Genomic DNA, 23,435 nt, shown 5'->3' with positions numbered 1-23,435 from the left:
TGTTTAAAGCATTCTTTTCCTATTCATGTGTATGGTATTCATCATAGTTTGCTTATTTTCTAAAATAAGGCGAGAAATTTCCTTGAAATTTCTTTCTTTCCCCAAGTGCCGAAACAAAAGCCTTTAATTTTTAACAAAGTTCTGCTGAGGTACAAAATTTAAAATAACTCCTACTATTTCAGTGGTGCTTTAAAAAGTTTTAATTTGTTAGATTTAGTTTGGTAATAATGCAAAACATTGTAGATGATAGTACTAAGCCTTGTAAGCAAATATTTCAATGTTTGGAAATGGAAAATTTCATTTGCGAATGGTAGGAACCTATAACTATAGCTATTTGATATTTTTTAATATAGAGCCATTGGAAGACGTTAATATTAGTAAAAATAAGTTAGGCCGCATTTGTTTCTTGATAAGCCATTTATCTATGCGAGTGCACTTACCTGGACAAGTGTTTTTTGGCCCAGGTAAGTATAGTTAACAATGTTCTTTTATTCCCCAAGTGAAGTTGTACAGTAACTGTTTTATGACATTGTTGAAGGGATAATATTTATCCTATCAAGTATTAATAATTTTCTGCACAGATGAATAAATTATCTATTCAAATATTAAAAAAGTATTACTTGTCTAGATAAATGAATCACTTGAAAATAATTCTATTCTATAGGTCTCATTAATATCTAAGGGTCTGTTTGGATCACGGTCGGAATGAAAATTGGAATGGCCTATTCCCATAGTCTGTTTGGTTCAGACAGGAATGGGAATGGGAATTGGAATCAGCAGGAATGAAATTTCATTCCCAAAGGAGGGGCTGGGAATGGCCATTCCCTCAAATGAAAGAATACCATTCCAACAAGAATAGAAATAGGATTCTGATTCTGCCGACAGTTAGAATTGGAATAGTCCATTGCAACTCTGATTCCAGACCCCTATTCCTGTGAACCAAACAGAGTCTAAATATAAATATGAATTTATTTCTTTTCCGTAGAATCATTAGAAGATTTAATAATAAATGTTAACTATCTTATTATTATTTAGGCACCTTAATAAAGAATCTAGGAGATAGTTGGGTTTATTTGAAATCTTCATTAATCTCTTGCTGGGCCATCTGTTTGCGCTATTTAACTGCCGACTTTACAATCTACAGTTCAGTTCGCCATCAGGTTTGGTTGGGCCCGCCCAAGTTACTTGAGACCTGCGATTCAAGATAAGGCCACTATGGTTTTTCGGGCATAGGCTCACCCAGAAGCCATATAGTCCAAAGCCCAAATCATGGAAAGAATTCAACCCAATGCAGGTCCTTGAGAGAATGAGTATATGACAATTGACACATCCTTTGGACTTTGGACTGAGTTTGTCTATCTTGAAGAAAATATTTCTCTTCATGTTGGACAGTTGGCCCATGATATGTACATTGCAATGTTGATCATTTACAAGCAAATGCAAATGCAAATGCATACACTAATACAGTAAATAGTTATATGATGACTAAAGGGGTGATATGTTGTGAACATTTTGGAGATAAGGGTATCAGATGTTAAGGGAAGGTCAGGGTATTTGTAGGGCGCATTTGAAAATTGAAATATTTGATCGAGAGGAAGTAAGTTATGTAACTAGCTCGAATGGGATTCCTGTCCCTTGTTGATATTGTAAATGGTTCCGCTTATGAATTTAGCGTCCGTTTGGTTCTAACTGTTTGTTTGGTTGGAATGGAATTCAATTCCTATTCTTGGGGAATGAGATTTCCCTTCCAAAGTCTTTCAAGAAGTAAAGAATTAATGGTAAAAAAAATCATAGACCTTAATATACAAAATAATTAAAGTAATAATAATAATAATTGATGGTGCACGATCTGGTGACAATTTAGATGACAAGATGACTAGTTTGGCTAGCCGAGCTGCAAAGAAATAGTGGTTAGAGTATCTGGGGTGCTTTACCTAGGGTGGGCACTCAAATGCTTAAGTTAACAAAGAGATTAAAGTTGCTTGAAAGCGAAAGAGCCAGAGAGCAAAGTGTTAAATCGCATGTACATTTTCTAATCAATGGGATGCCTTTATATAAGTGTAGGCTGCCATGGACTTCATGTAGCGCATCCGAGATCACTGGCCCGCCTTGTTCGAAGGTGGTTTCACGATTGAAGATAGCTTCCATGTAAAGCGATAGAGCTTTTCCAGTTGCCTCCAAAGAAGGCGAACAAGAGTTAGCTTCGTCAATGAGGCAACACAATTTTGAAGAATTCAGAAACGATAGGCCACTTACAAAGGAGGTCAGCCACCACGTCATGTAGATTGCCATTTGGGTCTTAGGGAGGTCGTGCAGAAGTAGGTTGACTCTCGTACCAACCTGACCTTGTTGAGATGCTTGCAGATCGGCTCTATCGAGGTGGTGCTAAGACAACTAAGGCAAGTGAAGCGCTCTTGGAGTGTTTCTAAAGTTGTTGCCTACATGGTATTGAGGTGTCATGAAATGGTTATGGAATGCCACGTGTCACAATGTCACCCCTCATCAATAATAATAATAATTGATGGAGGACGATTTGACCTGACCTATGAAACGGTGATGCGTGGACACTGACTCAGCACGCGCAACAGCTTAGCATTGTAGCCTAGTGCGACCAAGTGACGGGCCCATAAAGCAGCTCGCTACATCGTAACTCACAAAAGGAGAAGCTCGCCACAACGCGAGCTCCGGGTTCCTACCTTTGAAGGGATACTTCGAGGCAACTTTAGCTCACGAGCTAGGGGAACTAGCTCGCCCAAGCTCCCAAGCAGACAAGTCATCCCAAGGACCAATTCTATTAAAGGTAATCCTGAAGTATTCCGAGCTCGCTACAAAGTAGCTCGGGAATGGGCCGCATGGGCACTCCTCAGGAAGCTTCTACCAGACAGGAACACACCAATCCGCCTATAGATACCCTGAAGTGAAGACACCTCGGGCCAGACAGCTCGACTTAGCTTGTCACAAGCAACTCATCGCTTACGAGGTAGCCCGACACAGGGTAACTCGCGGAAGGGTAGTATGGCATATCGCAAGAAGATCTCCTGCCCGACCACCGTACCCGACAAATCTGGGGACAACAGTCGTATCCCTCGTCAAATAGCGTCGTGCCTGCCACCTTTAGAGGGTGCCTTACACCTGACAGGCACGTACCCTACGGTGATAGCCCCGCGCGTGCCACCTCAGCCCAGCCAATAACGGCTGTGGCAGACTGACGGTGGCGGTTGTACCCGCCCTATTAGGGGCCAATGGACCTGATACAATGGATTTTTGTTTATAAAGAGCTAGTATCAAGGGACAGAGGTATCATCTTCTACTCTCGCGCTATCTGCACTCTTAGCCTTCATCTTCTCCTTGCTTCCCCATAGAATACTAACTTAAACATAGTAACCGGATTGCGCACCATCAATAGTAATAATACAATTTTAATAAACAATTCATGAAATAATAATATAACATTAATAAAATATCAATATGATAATAGTATTATACTAAAATATTAATAAATTAATAATAAAATACTAATAAAATATGAATGGACCCTTGAAAACTAAAATTTCCCATACCCTATTTATTCTTCTTTTTTATATATTCGATGCCATGCACCATTAATTACTAATTTACTAATTTACCCATTCTCGTGATAACGTGTCATTTCCAGAAATTTTCTTAATCAGCATATTCTGTTGGCCCCAACAGACAAAGTTTATCCCCCTTTAGGATCTCTTGGACCTGTCTTCTGGGAAAAGGTGAGATGGCTTTTTTGTATTTTAAGAAAAAGTGAAAGTAAGGCGGCATGTGTATATACTTTTTCCGGCTTTAGAATTAGTACAACCTAGGTGACAATTGCTTTTGTTTAAAGAAATAAAAAAAAAAAAAACTCTTGGATACTGACAAACAGGCCCCGAGTATGTACAGAAATCGCTCTGTATTTGCCCCAGCTATAATATCCTCAAAACAGCCAACTTACAAAAAAACATCTGACAAAATTACAGTAAATGGTGCTTTCATAATTGGATTTCATTAAATGAAACAAGATGAATTAATTTGCTATTTACTAACTTATACTGTACCTGTATGAGAAACAAAACTAATTCATGGTTTCTTTCTGAGCAAGGTTTAACTGAACGCTTTCGCCGTTCAGCGGGCTGTTGGATGGAGCCAAGAAGAAAAGAAAGAAATAAACATTATCTGGATAAAGCAGACAAATATTTCTTATCTTACCCAGCTTACTATCTTCCAAGTCAAATACTTGCCTTTACTATCCTAGCTAATAATATCTGGCTACAGAAATAAGAGCAAGGTGTAAGAATTTGCCTCTCTGAATGACCAAAACTAATTAGCGTCAAACTATCATTAATCAATTCTCATATCAACAAAGATGCGTCTTACGATTACAAGTATATATACACCAAGGTAGTACTCTGCATTCGGACTAGAAAAGAATGGGCTAATTCCCCCTGCAAACAGCTTCACCATCCACAAATCCTAACAAGTTCCTTTGAATGGATGTTCCTCAGTCCTGACAATAACATCCTTCAATTCTCCAAATAAAATTGAAACTAGATACACAAAATTGGTTTAAGAATCTAGGGATCATATACTTACAGAGTTATAGTCACTCAATCAGCTCCCTGTCGGACCCAGAAGATCAATGGGTAAAAAAACCCATCATTTCCTAGCTCTCACAGTAAGGTTCATGTGTGCCAAACTAACAAGTAGTACGGAGTATGAAGCAATATGTCATCTTGCCGTCCCGATGCAGAAATTCCTCAGTTGAAGAAAAAAATCATATACAGGATTGAATCCATCTTATTTAATGGCTGCAGGATTCACAGTTGATTTCCGGGACTTCTTGGTGGCATAAATTTTAGAATAAACATTCCTGGTTCTGATTGCGAGGAACACATCCAACACAAACCCCAGGACGCACGCCAGAGCCATGACCACAAACACAAGTCTGTAGCAATGGGCGCCAATGCACGTATTGCCACCATCGCCACTGCTGGTTGCCTCCGCATCATACAAGAAACCAGCGAGCAGGCCAGAGAAGAGGAAGGAACCGATCGGAAGATTGAGGATAAGAATGTTGTACATGAGACCGTAATATTTGAGGCCAAATAGTTCAGAAGCGATTGGGACTGTCACAGCAAGACGGACTCCATAGCATATTCCAACCACCACCGATCCAATGTAGAGAGATCCTGGCAACGCCATGGCCAAAAGCACATATCCAATAGTCATTAGAATCTGAGAAGAGGCGTTCCATAGAGGCCTGGGAGTTGCAGCTTTCCTGCAGTTTGAAGTTTGAACACATATACAAAAATAGTTAGAACTTAGAACCTGAAGCAGGATTAATTTCTCTGAAATTAGTACATTTTTTCTTGGATTAAATCTAAAAAATCAGACACAAGTGAGGAAGAATTACGTACTCGATGAAGTACTCTGAGGCCGTACCCGAAATGATACGACCGAAAAACCCCCAAATGCTTATGAGCGACACGAAAATGGAAACGTCTGCGTAGCCTAGTGCCAACCCCATCTGCCCCATATTGTTCATTACCGCCATCCCCGTACCCACCCCGCAAAGAAACGACACGAACAAGATCCAGAAATCCAACGTCTTCATCGCCTCTACGATCGTGTGTTCTTCTCCGATCACCGGCGGCGGCCTCACCTCCACTTCCTCTACCATAGTTGTCGTCACCGTCTGCGCTGGCTTCGCTGCTGCTGCCAGCAATGGTTCTTTGATCTGACGTTCAACATCTCCCGAGTTGGATCCCATATTCGTTCTCCAACTCTGGAATGCGGAGTACAACGGGACCGCCAATGGTGAAGCTAGCAGGATGAGCAGCCCGATGGCGAAGGCTAGCGAAAGAAGCCGCCCGTGACTTCCGGTGACATCGAAGGTCAATAGATAAACAGCTACAATGATGGCGATTACGTTGAAGATATTGAAGTAATGGTTTTCTTCTTTCTCCTGGGTGGAGTCCGCGGACGTTGGGACCTCACGGAGGAAGAGGACCCCGGTGAAGCAGACAAGGGCGGGGATGATGGCGAGCATAAGAATGAAGGTCGAAGGATCAGCAGAGAAGACAGCCGTGCATATATCGGTGAAGATTGCGGTGCTGAGTCCGACGTACCCTTTCAGGATGCCAGACACCGGGCCTCTGTTCTTCCGAAAGTTTCGCATGCAGGTGACCAGCACTGCCGTGTTCATCCATGTTGTGCTGTTGCCTCCCATGCACAGAAATATACACATCTGCAACACATACTCAACTTAGTATTCTGCCGTTCATTGAAATGTCTCAACGAGCAGAGCATGTCATCATGTCCCAACATAAGGCATAACTAATAAATTTGCCGAATCATCGACCCTACTGAAAATTTAGCTGAGCAGGCAATGAGAAATGCATGACTGGCTCTTATTAAGACTAATAATTCAATCCGCCTAGTTGCAGGACTCAGTAATTGAACTTGCAAATCCCTAATCCTTGACACATTATTAATAAATAAAAAGGAAAGAGAAAGCAGGGAATACCTGCCAGTAAAGAAGAGGACGAATTCGCTGGCTAACAACGAGCCATTGAACCCCATAACCTATAAAGCCTTCAACAGAACCGATGAGCAAAATGATGGAAGTGGGAAGACGATCTGAAGCAAGACCAGAGACGAGACCAAAGGCCTTCCCGACATCCTTGGCGACAGAGAGATTGTTAAGCTGCAATTGAGTAAGACCCATAAGAGATTTCAGAGCATCGGAGTAGTTGGAGAAGGTGTAATTGTTGCCGGAAATGGCCTGAATCCAAACAGCTGTTACGAATCCCAGCCATTTCCCGGCGGGTGACGTCGGAGAAAAGAGGAATCTTCCCATACGGGCCAAATGGCAAAGAAATCCAAATCCCAACAGAAAGAAACGAATGAGACGTGAAGCAAGAGCGTGTGAGAGAAGGAGAGCGAGCTTTAATTGAAGTATAAAGAGTTGTGATTTGAATACGCCGATGGAGGCTACTTATTTATGTTGTTTGTTTGGGGCTTCATTAATTAAAGAAAAGAAGAGGATATGAAGATGACATGCACGGCCTGTTTTGGCGGCCGGAATTATTTGTTTATTAATAATGTTGGCTATAAAAAACTAGTGATCAAGAAAAACCTTTTGTCGGGTATTAGGAAGGATATGGAAACCATGATCTGGTGTTTGACGGTGAAGTGGTTTTTGATTTTGGTGAGAAGCTACTTCATACGCCCTTTTGATGTAGCATTTTAAGGTTATTGTCTTCTTTGTATTAAATAATTACAAAATAAAACAAGAAGAAAAGTAAAATTGTCGTCTTTTAAGCAAAACAGTGGAAGCAACTCAGCGAGTACTAGTTGCAACGTGCAAAATCATGTACAAATGGAGAGAGTCGGATTGCTGGCTAGTCTGCAGATAGGCAGAGCCACCAGATTTGAAGCCGTTGGATCTAAACAGGTGGTAAGTGATACAATCGGCGACCACCGTATGAAGGCGCCGTTTCGCATCAGATAAGGGGGACAACCCGTCAGATAAGAAACTGTTTCACTTTCGTTTGGTAGGAAGTAAGGTTTAGAGTTTTGTGATTAATCGGACGGTCATCGTGCATGTCACGATCGATTCATGTGTTAGGGGTATCCAAGGTTGGAGTTGCAGAGTTGAGACTTGAGAGTTGTTTGATCGCAGATCGAATAATAAGAGGATTAAGAATAAGGGAAGATTCAATTGACCTAATATACAGGATGTGGAAGGAGAGACAGATCATCTCCCGGGAAGAATTGTTAAATTCTTCTCAACCTCAAAGATGCTGTTCTTTTTTATATTGATAATACTAATAATTTTTCTCAACCGGGGTCTACAAGGTTTGGTGCAGTTCTGAGAGATGGCGGGTTTGATTTCGTGATATCAGCTCTTTTTGGTAAAATAAAAGGGCCCATCTCTTCTATAAGCTGAGGCATTGGTTTTTGTTAATGATTTCAAGGTTCTGGAAGGATTTGAAAAGTTTTTTTTGTTACAGTGGAATCTGACCATCTAAGTTATGTTAACAGATCTCGTAACAATGTAGCCCTAATTCTCTTTTGATTTTTGGGACTTTGTACTAATTTTATTTTTTTTAGGGGCATTTTTTTTTTTGGATTTTGAGAGAGAGGAGAAAATTGGTTACTAATGATCAAGAATCTCATGTTATTTTTTCAAATTTATATGGAGATTAAGTAAAGTTTATTTTTCTGAGTATCACCGATCTTTTTTGCGGGTGGGTGATCAAGAGGCCTTGGTTGCATCACCATTGGAATGAGAGTGGGGTAAAAAAGCGGAGGAAGAGAAAAAACAAAAAAAACAAAAAAACAAAAGGAATAGCAATGGTGCACTGGTTCGGTTGCAAAAAACAAGGGAGGTTTGTGTTGGCTTATCCAAAATTTCAATGAAGGTTTTTGTTGAAGTAAAACTTGAGGGGAGATTTTTATGATTGTCAGAAACCTTATGGGATGTTTTTATATTTTACCTTAATATTAATAATAATAATAATAATTAGTAGTAGTAGTTGTTGTTGTTGTTGATTAAATGATTATGTAAATAAAAAAAAGGGAAATTTCCTTATCAATACCTTATATTTTGGGCCTAGTGCCACTTTGGTTCTCGAACTTTAAAATGCGACAATTTATAATAATAATAATAATAATTAGTAGTAGTAGTAGTAGTAGTAGTAGTTGCTGTTGTTGTTGATTAAATGATTTTGTAAATAAAAAAAGGGAAATTTTCTTATGAGTACCTTATATTTTGGGCTTAGTGCCACTTTGGTTCTCGAACTTTAAAATGCAACAATTCAGTATTTAAACTTTCAAAATGTATGAATTCAATAATCATTCTTAATAAATTATTAATTAACCGTTAAGTGACATTTGAAAAAGACAAATTTCCTTTGAATGTCATCTAATTTTCTTTATCAATAATCCAAATATTAATAAAAAATTGAACAATCTCAAATCATTACATTTTCTATTAAACAAAGTTAGGGTCATCAGGATGCCCATTGAAATACGAATGCACATTTTTTGAATGGAAGGTGTGACCCCAACTTTCTTGAGTGAAATTTAATGAATGATAACGAGAATAAGATCACACTCCAAAGCCATTTGTATTTTTCCAAATGCCACTTAACAGCTTATTAAGAGCTGGGTAATAATAGGTATTAAACTGATAGACTTTAAAAATTCGGATAATAAATTATCGCATTTTAAAATTGAGGACGAAAATGTTAATAAGCCCAAAATAAAGGGTGTACGTCAGCGCTACGATGGTCAAGAGAAACTGGCGAATGGCAATTTGAATCTGCTTGCTAAAGATGGAATGAAATCTGCGGATGAACTTTGCTACCTTAACCCGTTTTAAAAAAGGATTTCCTGTTTAATTGCTTGTGGCAAGAAAAGGCCCAACGTCTCTAATATAATAATGATTAGTAAAACCAGTGAATTAATCCCTTATCTTAAACTAATCACTTTTAAAAAGGAATACGGGTTGAACTTTTGCGTCTTTAATCCTTTTAATTAGAGGTAGATGAACATCCAACAAGAGGGAGAAAACTGAAATTGTGTTTAGACTTTAAACAAAAGACAGAGACGTGGGTTGTTATCAGATGACAACTGTATTGACTACTGATAGTAAACTCCTGGAAACCCCATGTGAAGTCGCTTCTGTTTTCTTCTGCTGGTTCTGGTTCTGATCTGAAGTACATGCATTCTGTATCCTTTCCATTTTCTGCTAATTATTGAATGAAGCTCTCTTTTATCTGAAGTACAACTTTTGTTTCTCTTCTCTTTTTTCTTTTTTTTCTCTCCCTCACTCTCAAACGTAACTGTGCACGTATAAGCTTCAAATCCCTTCTCTCTTTCTTTGGTTTGGTTTGATTTGGCCATAAATGAAAGAAGAATAATTAGGATTTAGGAAAGATTTACCGAGTGAGCACGATAGGGAACAACTTGGCCCGACGAAGAAGAGAGATTTACCGTGGAAGATGGAAAATCTGTTTTGGCGATTCTCTTCTCGACTTCCCAAAGTTATTTACATCCGCTATGGAAAAAGTTGAAAAAACAGAAATAAAATAATGGACATTAATTTGAGTGCCAGGGCGAGGATGCCTTTCTAGCTATAAGTTCAGCTACGGTCCAAGTCTCATCGGGTACTCAAACGGATTCGGATGTAATATGCACGTTACTTAAGCATAATGAGTGAATATGTAATAGTTGTGTTACATATGCTTTAGTTAATGTGTATTTCATTTAAGGTTTTTTCTTTTATTAGACTAAAATTAATTATTATTTTATTATTTTTGTCAAAATAATTAAAATTAAAAAATAATTGAAAATCAAAACGTAAATCAGTCCTAATTTTTAACATGTTTAGGTTTTCCTTTTATATTGTTTTTATTTTTAATTATTTTGACAAAAATAATAAAATAATAATTAATTTTCATCTAATAAAAAAAACTTTAGATGAAAGACACATTAACTAGGACATATATCATACACCTATTACATGTTCATTCATTGTATTTACCTAACATACCTACTACATTCGTACCCTACTCAAACACAGTATTGAAATTGAAGAATGAAGAGGCAGAGAAGGAACCATTTCAGGTATCATAAAATTCCACGGGCACTGGTTAGGCCATCAGGTGGGTAAACAAGACAGGTTTTGTATGCTATGAAACAAGTTGTTTCCCAATTACACATCTATGCCTTACAGCATATCCCTATCGTGTATTAAGAACATCTACAATAACGAGTACAGGAGATGTTCTCAATATATGGTACGATGTGTATGTGGGGCACATGCAGATATGAACTCCCCAAATTACTACTATTCCAATTAATTCAAGACATTACACCTGTTGGTCAAGTTACACTATAGTAGCAGAAATAAATGTAAAACCAATGCTAGGACAACAATAACCTTTCCCCTAAATTTGTGTGTCAAAATGGGTTTACTATGCCTTACACCATATCCCTATCGTGTATTAAAAACATCTACAATAACGAGTACAAGACATGCTCTCAATATATGGTACGATGTGTATGTGGGGCGCATGCATATATGAACTCCCCAAATTACTACTATTCCAATTAATTCAAGACGTCACACCTGTTGGGCAAGTTACACTATAGTAGCAGAAATAAATGTAAAACCAATCCCAGGACAGCAAGAACCTTTCCCCTAAATTTGTGTGTCAAAATGGGTTTACCAACAACAATAATAATAATTAAACAATTCAGCCAAGTAACAGAAAAACAAATAACAATCACCACACAATAGCACATCAGAATTTTTACGTGAAAAACCCCAAAATCGAGGAAAAACCATGGGACCTATGGTCCATAAAAGTCATCCACTAATTCAAAAATTAATGGGTACAATAGTCTTCTCCAGTTGCAACTAAAGATTTGCAAACATCAAGGAAATAATCCTTAGCTCACAAGAACAACATTAACATCACCAAATGCAAGGTGAATACAACACAAACATAAGTTTAGATCTCACCAAGTTGCTGTAAATCTGAACTGAGAAGTAAAGAAAAAGAAAAAGAATCACCAAATCTGAACTAGAGTGGGATTCTTAACTCCAACACTTAATATCATCAAGAATGGGCTTGAAAGGCACCTCCAAACTTGATCTTGAATGGAACAAGAGCCAACTTTTTCATCTTCTTCACAAAACTCAAAGAACCAGAAAAACCTTTTTTGGTTCTATGTTTTTTTTTTTGTTTTGCTTCGTTCTTCTTTGTTCGGTGGTTACTAATTTGGTGCTAAGAAAAAGAACTAAAATGTGGTAACATTTCTACCACTATTCGACTCCCATTTTTTTAGGGAGCAAATAAAGGTGGGGTGGGCTCCCCCATATGGGTTGGGCCCACACCCAACAATTCTCCCCCTCCAACTCATATGGGGGGTTTCACTAGGCCCGCAACTTCTTTGTAGAATTCAAATTTGTTTCTAGGCAATTTGTTAACATGTTTGCACCATTCTCATCAGTATGAATCTTCTCAATGTTCAACAACTTCATATCCAACACATCAATGTGTTTGGATCTTGAGTGGAAAGTTGGATTTTTAGAGAGATGGATAGCACTTTGACTGTCACAATAGATAGCATATCTTTCTTACTTCATGCCCAATTCTTGTACGAACTTCTTCAACCATAGGATCTCCTTACAGGCTTCTGTAGTTGTAATGTATTCAGCCTCTATAGTAGACAATGCAACACACTTTTTAAGTTTGGATTGCCAAAGTCATTAAATATATCGAAGTGGACTTTTGGGAATCAACATCACCAGCCATATCTACATCAGTGTGCCCATCCAACATGACTTTACCATTCCCAAATCATAAGCATATCTGATGATTACCCATGAGATACCTGAATATCCATTTTACTACTGTCCAATGTTATTTGCTAGGGTTAGAGAGAAATCGACTAATTGTACCAACAACATGAGCAATATCTGGCATTGTGCACACCATAGCATATATTAAATTGTCAACTGCCTAAGGATAAGGCACTTTCTTCATTTCAGCTTTGTTTTTCACTTGTAGCACATTGTTTAGTATTGAGCTTGAAATGACCTGCAAGTGGAGTAGTCACTGGCTTTGCATTGCTCATGTTGAACATCTCAAGAACTTTCTCAATATATTTTGTTGAGATAACCATAACTTCCCATTTTGTCTATCGCGATAGATCTTCATACCAAGAATTTGTATAGATGGTCCAAATCCTTCATTGCAAAAGACTTGCTTAAGCTTATTTTTCAACCTGTCAATCTTGTTAGAATCATGTCCAACTATCAATATATCGTCAACATAAAGCAAGAGAATAATGAAATCACCATCAGAAAATTTCTTTATAAACACACAATGATCTGAAGTGGTCCTATTGTACCCCTGATCAACCTTGAATGAGTCAAATTTGTTGTACCACTGTCAATCTTGTTAGAATCATGTCCAACTATCATTATATCGTCAACATAAAGCAAGAGAATAATGAAATCACCATCATAAAATTTCTTTATAAACACACAATGATTTGAAGTGGTCCTATTGTACCCCTGATCAACCTTGAATGAGTCAAATTTGTTGTACCACTGTCTTGGTGCTAGTTTCAACCCATACAAGCTTTTCTTTAATTTTCACACCAAATGTTCTTTTCCTTTTTCTTTGAATCCCTCTGGTTGCTCCATATAGATTTTTTCTTCCAAATCACTATGAAGGAATGCAGTCTTCACATCAAGCTATTCAACTTCCAAACTTAGACTTGCAACTACTCTAAGCACAACTCGAATAAAAGACATTTTCACCACAGGAGAGAATATTTTTCAAAGTTGACACCATTTTCTAACTGAAACCCTTCATAACCAGCCTTGCTTTGTATTTTAGTTGTGAGCCACTCTAATCAGATTTTAATTTATAAACCCATTTGTTTTTGAGTGCCCTTTTCCCCTTTGGTAATTTCACCAAATCATAGGTGTGATTTTCATGCAAGGATTTTAATTCATCTTCCATTGCTTTCAACCACTCATCTTTCTTGTCATGTAACATAGCCTCTTGATAAGTCTCTAGCTCTCCCCCATCTGTCAGCATCACATACTCATGCGGACGATACCTAGTGGAAGGTTTTCTCTCTAGTTGATCTTCTAAGCTGAACTTGTGGTGAAGGAACTAGAGATACATGTTCATATTGTATTTCCTCTGTATTTTCATTTACAGGAGTTTCATCACTAACTGTATCCTCTTGTTCAGTTGGTACAGTTCCCCTGTGATCACCATCAACTGTAGGTGGGAAAACTTGATCCAAGTTAATTGGAACATCAACAGAGAATTTTGGCTTCTCAATTCTCTCTATATCTTCAATTGTTTGATCATCAAGAAATACAATATCTTTACTTCTTATCATTTTCTTGTCCACTGGATCCCATAACCTGTACCCAAACTCTTCGTGCCCATAGCCTAAGAAGATGCACTGTTTAGCCTTGTCAACAAGCTTGGATCTTTCATCTCTAGGAATATGAACAAATGCCCTGTAGCCAAACACTTTCAAATGATTGTATGATATGGATTCCCTGTCCAAACTCTTTCAGGAGTATCTCCATTCAAAGGAACTGAAGGAGAAAGGTTGATGAGGTCAACTGCAATTCTCATAGCCTCACCCCAAAAGGATTTAGGTAAATTAGCATGAGAGAACATGCATCTGATTCTGTCAGTAATTGTTCTGTTCATTCTCTCTGCTACTCAATTGTGTTGAGGAGTCATAGGAACATTTTTTTCAAGTCTAATACCATGGATCCTATAGTATTCTTCAAAAGGACCCCCTATATTCACCATCATTTTCAGATCGGATGCACTTCAATTTATTACGTTTCTCTCTCAACCTTGGCATGAAAATACTTGAAAACATCCAACACCTGATACTTAGATTTCAAGGCAAATGTCCACACTTTTCTGGAGTGGTCATCAATTAATGTCACAAAATATAATGCACCACCAAGAGATCTATCTTTCATGTAACAAACATCAGTGTGAACTAAATCTAAAACATGAGACTTTCTAGATGGAGGAAATTTATGAAATGCAACTCTACTCTGTTTGCCAGCTAAGCAATGTACACATGTTTCAATAGGCATACCTTTCACATCAGGAAGAAGATTTTCTCTAGAAAGTATTTGAAGCCTTTTTTCACTCAAATGTCCATGCCTCTAATGCCAAAGCTCAATGGATGAATCAGGAACTACATTCACATCTCCTTTGCTCAACCTTGCTTGCATCACATGAAGGGTATTGTGCTTCTTTTTCTTTGCCACAATGAGTGAGCCCCGACTGAGCTTCCATTTTTCATCACTAAAGGTATTTGCATAACCTTCATCATCTAACCTACCAGTGGAAATCAGATTTAAGCGGATATCAGGAACATGCCTAACTTTCTTCAAAATTAATTTTCAACCAGTATTATTATCTAGACAAATGTCTCCCATGCCAACAATCTTGGATGTACCATCATTCTCTATACGAACATGTCCAAGATCACCTATAGTGTAAGTTGTGAAAATTTCATCATGGGAAGTAACATGAAAAGAAGCACCTGAATCTATGACCCAATCATTGTCTAGGCATGCAAAGTTGACATAATTATCATCACAAACAATTACAACATCACCCTTAGCTGCAACGACTATAGTATCTTTTTCTTCTTTTTGCCTTCACCTTTCCCTTTGGCTTGTTTTCTTTTCCAGACTCTGCATTCATTTTTGTAATGTCACGGTTTATTATAGTAATGACAAATGATATTTTTCTTGGAACTGGACCTTCCTCTGGTTTATCATATTTGCTACGTGACCTCTGCTCTTACTTTTCCCTATCTTTCTTTCTTTTCTGTTATAAGAGCTTGATATATTCTAAGCAAGTCTCTTGTTCTTTCCTGTTGGACTCTTCATTCAACAAAGCATCTTTGACTGTGTCAATGGTTACTATACCATTAGGGGCTGAATTACTGACTAAAACCACCAAGGTTTCCCAACTGTCAGGCAAGGAACTAAGTAACAACATGGCCTGCACTTCATCATCCATATTCAATTTAACAGTAGTCAATTGATTTATCAAAGCTTGAAAATCACTCAAATGTTAAGACATATTAGTCCCATCTTTATATCTCAAGTGTGCTAGTTTTTTAATCAAGGCAACCTTGTTTAAACATGTTTTCCTTTCATACATAGACTAATTTTTTCCATAAAACATCAGCCCTAATTACTTGTGCAACATAGTGAAAAATACTTTGTTCGATCCATTGTCGGATTTGGTCTACAGTTTTTCTATGCATGATTCCCCATTCATCACTTGACTTGTTACTTGGCTTTTCTTCATCACCTCTTATGGGTAGGTACAAACATTTGCAATAAAGAATGTCCTCCATTCTGGGTTCCCAAATGGCATAATTCAATGAAGTCAATTTTATCATAACACCTGAGGATTCCTCCATTTGTATCAATACAAACAATTAATTTCAGCCAACCTGGTTCTGATACCACTATTGGGCAAGTTACACTATAGTAGTAGAAATGAATTTAAAACCAATCCCAGGACAGCAAGAACCTTTCCCCCAAAATTGTGTGTCAAAATTGGTTTACCAACAACAATAATAACAAGTAAACAATTCAGCCAAGTAACAGAAAAACAAATAACAATCACCACACAATAGCACACCAGAATTTTCACATGGAAAACCCCAAAATTAGGGAAAAACCATGGGACCTATGATCCGTAAGATTCTTCCACTAATTCATAAATTAATTGGTACAATAGTCTTCTCCAGTTGCAACTAGAGGCTTATAAGCATCAAGGAAATAATCCTTGGCTCACAAGAACAACATTAACATCACCAAATGCAAGGTGGATACAATACAAACATAAGTTTAGATCTCACCAAGTTGCTGTAAATCTGAACTGAGAAGTAAAGAAAAAGAAGAAGAATCACCAAATCTGAACTAGAGTGGGATTCTTAACTCCAACACTTAATAACATCAAGAACGGGCTTGAAAGGCACCTCCGAATTTGATCTTGAATGGAACAAGAGCCAACTTTTTCATCTTCTTCACAAAACTCAAAGAACCAAAAAAACCTTTTTTGGTTATGTGCTTTTTTCTTGTTCTCTTCGTTCTTCTCTGTTCGATGGTTACTAATTTGACACCAAGAAAAAGAACTGAAATGTGGTAACCTTTCTACCACTATTCGGCTCCCTTTTTTTTTAGGGAGCAAATAAAGGTGGGGTGAGCCCCTCCATATGGGTTGGACCCACACCCAACAACACCACGACTTATCCATGTTTTGTAAGATTTCTAATCAAACAAGAATTGATGAATAAGTCAAGTCCAACCCATGTGGATGGATGATGGACAACTAGGGGTGGCAATGAGCCGAGCTTTTTACGAGTTGTTCGAGCTCAGCTCATGAAAAGCTTGGCTCGGCTCGGTTTCAACCAAGCTTGAGCTTGAGCTCAATACAGTAGTTCGATTATTAAACGAGCTAAGCTCAAGCCTATTAGAGCTCGACTCGTAAAGCTTGCGAACCGGCTTGAATATATAATAATAACAATAATAATAATAATAATAAATTATAGAAAATAATATATATAATAAAAATATTATAATTTTTAATTTTTAATTATAAAATAAAAAATTATTATATATGATTTTTATTTTTATAAAATTTAAAATGAGCATGCTCGAGCTTATAAACTTTTGACGCTAGCCAAGTTTGAGCTCAAGGTTATGGCTCAAACCGAGCTCGATCTTGAACCTTATAGAATAGTCTCGAGCCAAACTCGAACCTGGTACTATTCGACTTAGCTCGGCTCGAAGCCACCCCTATGGACGGCCAATGGCCATATAATGATATAGAGGCAGAAAATTTAACTAGCATGCAAAGTTGTATTACAAGTAGAATTTAGAATCGGGCAATTTTTCTAATTAGTTTTATGGTTTAGTTAATGGTTCTACTCTTATTAATTACATATGGTTTTAGACTATCTCTAAGTTTTTTTTTTATAATTGTTTAAACCTTTTTCATTAATAGAAAGACGAAAATATTATTTTATTCATTATTTTTCTTTAAATTTTTAAAATGAAACAAGAAAAAGGAAAGAGAATACAGATAGACAACAGAGAAGATGACCATTGCAAATCACAACGATAATTTTTGCATTTAAATCTGACACGTGATAATTTTGACTCGAGCTCAAGGTTCTGGGCTCGAACCTTATTGAATAGTCTCGAGCTGAACTCAAACCTAGTACTATTCCACTTAGCTCGGCTTGAATCCAACCCTATGAACGGCCAATGATTATTTGAAAGCCAATATCGTAACTAATCGACGGACTTGTCACTTCCCTCAGTTTTACATGCTATGATAGCAACAACACAATATAAGATATTCTATAACTATATACATACATACATATATATATATATATATATATATATTGACTCTTCAAACATGGCGAGCAGGATAAACTAACTTGTTTTCTGCTGTGTGTCTCTAGCTATTTAACTTCACTCGATCTTATCTTCTTAACATAACACCTAAGGAGATTCTATCAAAAAAAAAAAAAAAAGCTAAAATGCTTGGAAAAAAATATCTAACAATGTACAACAATGGATAAATACAAAGCCTACGAATCTCAAGAGTGGTGATCCAATGGGTGCTCTCTCTCAACGTTCACAAATTTTCCATTTACTTAATGCCTAACACCAATCCATTTCTATTTTCTAATGTTTATATATGTTTCTGACTTGTATGCATGGCTCAAAAACACCCAAGGAGACCTTAGGGGATTGACATCACTCTCTCTTCAGCATCTCCCAATTCACCGTTGGTTAATTCACAGCTGTTGTAACTTGTAAGGGTTTCTGAAAACAGTTCATATGTTTGTTTACTATGCAATTTTTGGCTACTCTTTGTTTTTGGGTTTCACTGTGCAGGGGAAATGAAATTGTAAGTAAAATAATGTAATCCTCATTTTATACATAAAAAATAAAAAAGTAATTTGTATTAATATTGAGATGCAAAATTTGCAGTTATGTGCAGATTTTTTATCAGGTCCCACCATGTAAATCTGAAGAAAAGTACTTACAAAGTTACTTATCACTATCAGTAATTGAATGCCGATTGAGATATGAAAGGCTATTTCTAATATACTGGATTGTAGTTTATTTGAAAATTGCCGATTGAGAGGAAAAGAAAAGAAAAGAAATATGCTGATGTGAACATTTGAGATAAAATATCGATCATAAACGTTCAGAAGAAATCATTGTAACCAATCATTTACAATCTTACACCAATGAATGTTGACCACACAGAATTAACAGAGGAAGTTGAAGTCAAACAAAAAAAAAAAAAACTAATTTGTTGGAGAAATTTCGATCGCATCAGAAAACTGGACAGCCATGGACTTCAATTCCTTTCTGCGTGGGGCAAGAGGCCAAGGGGCAGCCATCAAGGTTGCTTCCCCACCAGTCGAGGCTAACGTGGTCCATCCCCAAGCACAAATACAACAAGACCCCCATGAAGGCCAGTCCTGCATCAAGTGCGCCAGAAAGCACATAGTTGTGCCGTCGCCACCAGTCACGGTGGTACCGGTATACAATAAAGCCCGAGATGAATCCTATTACGATCCAACTGGTGTAGTTGACGGCCGTGGCCGGAGGCATGCTGGCGGTGGCACCTAGGAGAACCGGCATGGTAATGAGCTTAATCCAATGCCTGTGAGGGAAGGCCTTGTGTGCAACCCAAACTAATATAGGAGCAACGGCACCGACTAAGAAGAACCAGTTGATGGCTGAGTAATGGCCAAGTTCTCCAAAAATTCTGCGTGGCCCTATCAGGCCCCAAATGACCGAAGCATCGTAGAATACATGGTCGCTCGGGCAGGTCCATGGGCTACCGGCTGGAAGTAGGGCTCTGTCACAAATGTTTGGAATGGAACCCATTAGCCACCATGCTGTTCCCAAGTGTACCACTGCAGAGACTAGAGTTCCCACAACCTGATCATGTAGTTCAACTTTAAAATAAGAAAAAAATTAAACAGAAGTCTGAACTTAGTAAAACTGAGAGTGACAAACTGTTTTTCACTTTCTATTGCCACTTTCCATTTGCCTCAGATTAAAGCAAAGTAGGAGCAGAAAACAAAACTTTCACCATAAAAGGAGTGACAAACAAAGCTTTCTCTGTAAGAGATGCTAAAATAAATATATGGCTGAAGCCTGAAGTATCAGCCGTATGGAAAATTTTCTGTCCATTTTACAGAGAAATTTAGTGCAAGACAAAACCAACCTGCGCCATAAACATGTCTCGTGGTGGAATCTTCATGTAATGCCCAAGCTTGAAGTCTTGTAAGAATGCGATCCCCTGTTTCATGCTGATGTTCCCATAGACCTTAAAACATATATTGGCCACTGGACGTCCAGGGTACAGATACCCAATCATATACTCTGTAATGACATTTAAGGCTGGTGTCTGTCCAGAGAGTTACAGTATAAACAAAGTCAGAGAACCACAAGGTTGTCAACTGCAGCAATCAAAAACAAGAATACACTTGTAAATTCAACCTGGTTTGTGGTTGCAGTGATGACTCCAATGGGAAGAGTAAAGAAAATGGCGAGGGCGCATGCTAATAAGACTCCCCACCATGGTAGCTGAAGCTGATCATCGTAGTATTGACAAGTGAAGATTGTGGCAGCAATGTTTAGGCAGAGAAGGCATATGAACCACCACTGCGGGACTTGTTTGTACTTCATCATGAGTCTGGTGTGTATGTCCATCCCCTGCTCTTGGAAAGCTGACTTGCTCAGTTGCCATATTTCTCTGCATCATCCATGTATTTATTATAAGCAAAGATGCTATAAAAGCTATTGGAGGGGTTGATTCTGTTTGAGAATATTAAAACTAATTAGTTACCTCCCATGAAAGAGGAAGACATGAACAACTGTGGCAGTGAGACAGGCAAAGCCAACGCCATAAGTCATTGTGAAGAAAGCGCTGAGATATAGAGGCCCCTCGCGCTCGTATGCTTTGATATCAAGCTGAAAATTGGGATCAATGATAGCTGAGATGTTATATCTTTGGCCCGTAGATGTGAATAGGTTATCAGAAAATACGGGGAAGCTCTTGGACTTGTAAAGATTGAGCCAGTAAGCAATTGGAGTGATGACATATGTAATGAGGACGAAGCCCATAGCAACGTTGGCGGTAGCAAACCATGGACTAGCGAGTGGGCTCCCAAGGTAGGAGGAGATGCTGGACCAATCAAAACCCAAGGCCCCAAGCCCCAGCCCATGGAGTCCTGAACCTAATTGTTGGGCCAAGATGGAAGCAGGGAATATCCAACATATCCAGGAGAGGGAGGTAAGCATGGGGAAGAGAGAGGCGGGGAAGACATAGTAAGCGAAGCTGCACATGAAGGCTACAAGGAAGAATTGGTTCCGTGTCAATCCACCTTTGGGCTTCTGCTCCTTCTCATGCAATGCCCTGTGATTTTTTTTTTTGTGTAACATTTCATATTACAATTTACAGCCTTGAAATAGAATTTTGATGATGAGGATGAACATGTGCATTCACGGGAGGTGGAATTACAGTGTAGATACAGCATATAAAAGCCGTCGATGGGAATGCCACCGTGACGGACAAGAGGTAAAAGTAAAACCGCTAAAATTTCCTTCTTCTTTTTTTCGTCCTGCCATTTGGCATCTTGTGACGGATAAGGTCCGTGATGCTAGAGCAACATTACTTTCAAGTAATTTATTGATCATTATATACGCGGGACAACTGCGACAACTGACTGACTGAGGAGTGCGGTTGGTTGTCAGCATGTGGGTAAAAGGTTTTGCTTTGTATAAGGACATCCTCCGCCCTTTATTGTATGTGGACGTGTTCTTGGGTCCTATGGGGGAGGTAGCTATCAGGTATCTTACCTGGTTCCATATACCGCAGATCCAGATCCAGATCCAGATCTAGTCATCCAGCCAGGAGACCTGGACGAGCACGGTGATATGATGATCTAAAGCTATTGCTCCTTTAAAAAGAGGAAAACGTCCGATTCACGGTCGGCGATAAAGCCACGTATCCTTAATTTTGAAAAACTTTCTACCTTTGAGTGAATTGGTTTTAAGTGGAGCTCCTTCTATCTGACAAGAGTGAAAGTCAACTTACGGAATTGGAGGGTGGTCTGAATAGAATTTACACGGTACACAAAAGACATACCTGAAGAGAGATACCTGAACTAGATTATGCGGCCACCACATCGCCGCCGGCTCCACCAGGTACCGTCGAAACAACCCCGCCCACCCAAACCCCAAAACCTATATACCATATTCAAGAGTTGAGAGAAGAAAGAGATTGAATTTGAACTTCAGAGATTGAAAGAAGAAGAGAGACACCTGTGAGGTTATGACAACGAGCAAGGAAACGAGGAAGGTGAGATTCTTCTTGTAGAAGAGTTTAACAGCACTGACGATGTGAATAGCGTAAACATTCCCTGCTCCCGAGTTGGCAAAGATTGTAATCAGTACGTGCTCCTTAATATTGAATGGTCCGGGATTCAGTGTAAATTCCCATCGGCTCTTCTTGAAGAACACCCGATCCGTGATGGTTGATGCCATCAGGTGTCCAAGCGGCACCACGGCTATCTGTGCCGATATCGACGTGATCGACAATGGCTCCTTTCTGTACCAGAAGAATTGATTGAGGAACGACAGCAACGCACATGCTAGTGTTCCCAAAACCCACATCCGGAAGGTCAAAGTGGGGAGGGTTGGGTCGTCGGTGATGGGTACTGTCAAAGCTACCTGCTCGATGGGAGAATTGTCGACACCGAAATCCAAGGAATTTCGTTGTTCCTCTTCCGAGCATGATGCGCTCGAGCTGGAATCCTTGTTTCCTTTCCTTGGAACTGCACGTTTATATGTAACAAAAAATATACGTTTGCTTCTCACTTACAGAAGAAGAGAACAAGAACAGAAGAAAAGGAAGAGGGATCTTACTGAGGGGGTTCCTTATTTCCTCTGCACCTGCTGATTCCATCACTTCTTATCTCCCTCTTTTCTATAAAAGATTCAGGTCAGCCCCAGAGGCAACAGTCTTTGATGCGGAGAAATTGGATGAAAGAAAAACCTCTCTTGCTTCACTGCGAAAAACACTTAACAAGAGACGCCACAAATGATTTTATGTTCCACATCCGCTGCGATCCTCTGTGAATCCCCAATGGAAATTAAAAAGCAATCCACCTGAGTTTTGAATTTATTTCCATCAATGACCATTCGATAAGCCCCTCAAATTCTCGTGACAATAGGATTTTATACGAGCAGGATTTTTTAAATTTGATAAATTTCTTAAACTATCCTTATGATTTAGCTAATTGAATAAAGATATCCCTACACAATTGAATAATAATTTCCTTAACATAACGTCATAAATCACTCAAATGTATATTATAACTTTTAAAAATATCCAATTTACCTTTGTTATAACTTCAACACCAGCATCAGTATCAATGTTCTGTTTTTTATCCACCCATGATGTTCTTATTTTGACAAGCATTGATGAGAGAATCCAATTCGTTCTTGGATCCTCGAGTGTAAACCGCAGGGGAGGCTTTCAGTTCTGAAGGGTCGCATCAGGTGTAGTTCCCACTGCAATAATCGATTGATTTTTCAAAGAACCCTTTTGTTAGCTAGAACAATCATTCCGACTATAGCAGTCGATGTTGGGATTACACGCAACAATGATAGCTCCCCTATTTCTTTCCATACCTCTTTCTCTACTTATTTTTCATGGAGAGAAACATAAGACTATTACGAGGATTTGTTCGTTTACTCTTAATTCTTATCTTTTAAGATG

The 23,435-nt window shown here is 38.5% G+C and overlaps 2 protein-coding genes across 3 annotated transcripts; both read right to left on the bottom strand.

Annotated features, from left to right (window-relative positions):
* Positions 1-4,333: 4,333 nt before the first annotated feature.
* LOC148849974 (protein NUCLEAR FUSION DEFECTIVE 4-like) lies at positions 4,334-7,712 on the bottom strand. 2 transcript variants are annotated; one of them, XR_016099505.1, is made up of 4 exons: positions 6,536-7,712; positions 5,427-6,256; positions 4,603-5,287; positions 4,334-4,516 (listed from the first exon to the last, which is right to left on the bottom strand). XR_016099505.1 is itself a non-coding variant. In XM_088946159.1 (3 exons), exons 1-3 carry the CDS (start codon positions 6,866-6,868, stop codon positions 4,807-4,809), a joined length of 1,644 nt encoding a protein of 547 aa, XP_088802285.1. In that variant the 5' UTR covers positions 6,869-7,229; the 3' UTR covers positions 4,334-4,806. The 2 variants fall into 2 exon arrangements, 1 of the variants encoding a protein (XP_088802285.1); XM_088946159.1 differs by having other exon boundaries at positions 4,334-5,287; positions 6,536-7,229.
* Positions 7,713-18,825: 11,113 nt separating this feature from the next.
* Positions 18,826-23,233, bottom strand: LOC148849973 (oligopeptide transporter 7-like). The gene is made up of 8 exons (XM_088943114.1): positions 23,055-23,233; positions 22,580-22,822; positions 21,977-22,488; positions 21,801-21,898; positions 20,499-21,068; positions 20,150-20,405; positions 19,875-20,057; positions 18,826-19,585 (listed from the first exon to the last, which is right to left on the bottom strand). Exons 2-8 carry the CDS (start codon positions 22,617-22,619, stop codon positions 18,971-18,973), a joined length of 2,274 nt encoding a protein of 757 aa, XP_088799240.1. The 5' UTR covers positions 22,620-22,822; positions 23,055-23,233; the 3' UTR covers positions 18,826-18,970.
* Positions 23,234-23,435: the final 202 nt, after the last annotated feature.

This window comes from Nelumbo lutea, chromosome 5, assembly GCF_056320005.1.
Source record: "Nelumbo lutea isolate HS-2025 chromosome 5, American lotus-T2T, whole genome shotgun sequence".
NCBI lineage: Eukaryota > Viridiplantae > Streptophyta > Magnoliopsida > Proteales > Nelumbonaceae > Nelumbo > Nelumbo lutea.
Note: the sequence above shows the minus strand (reverse complement) of the source record. Positions and strands in the feature narration are given on the sequence as shown.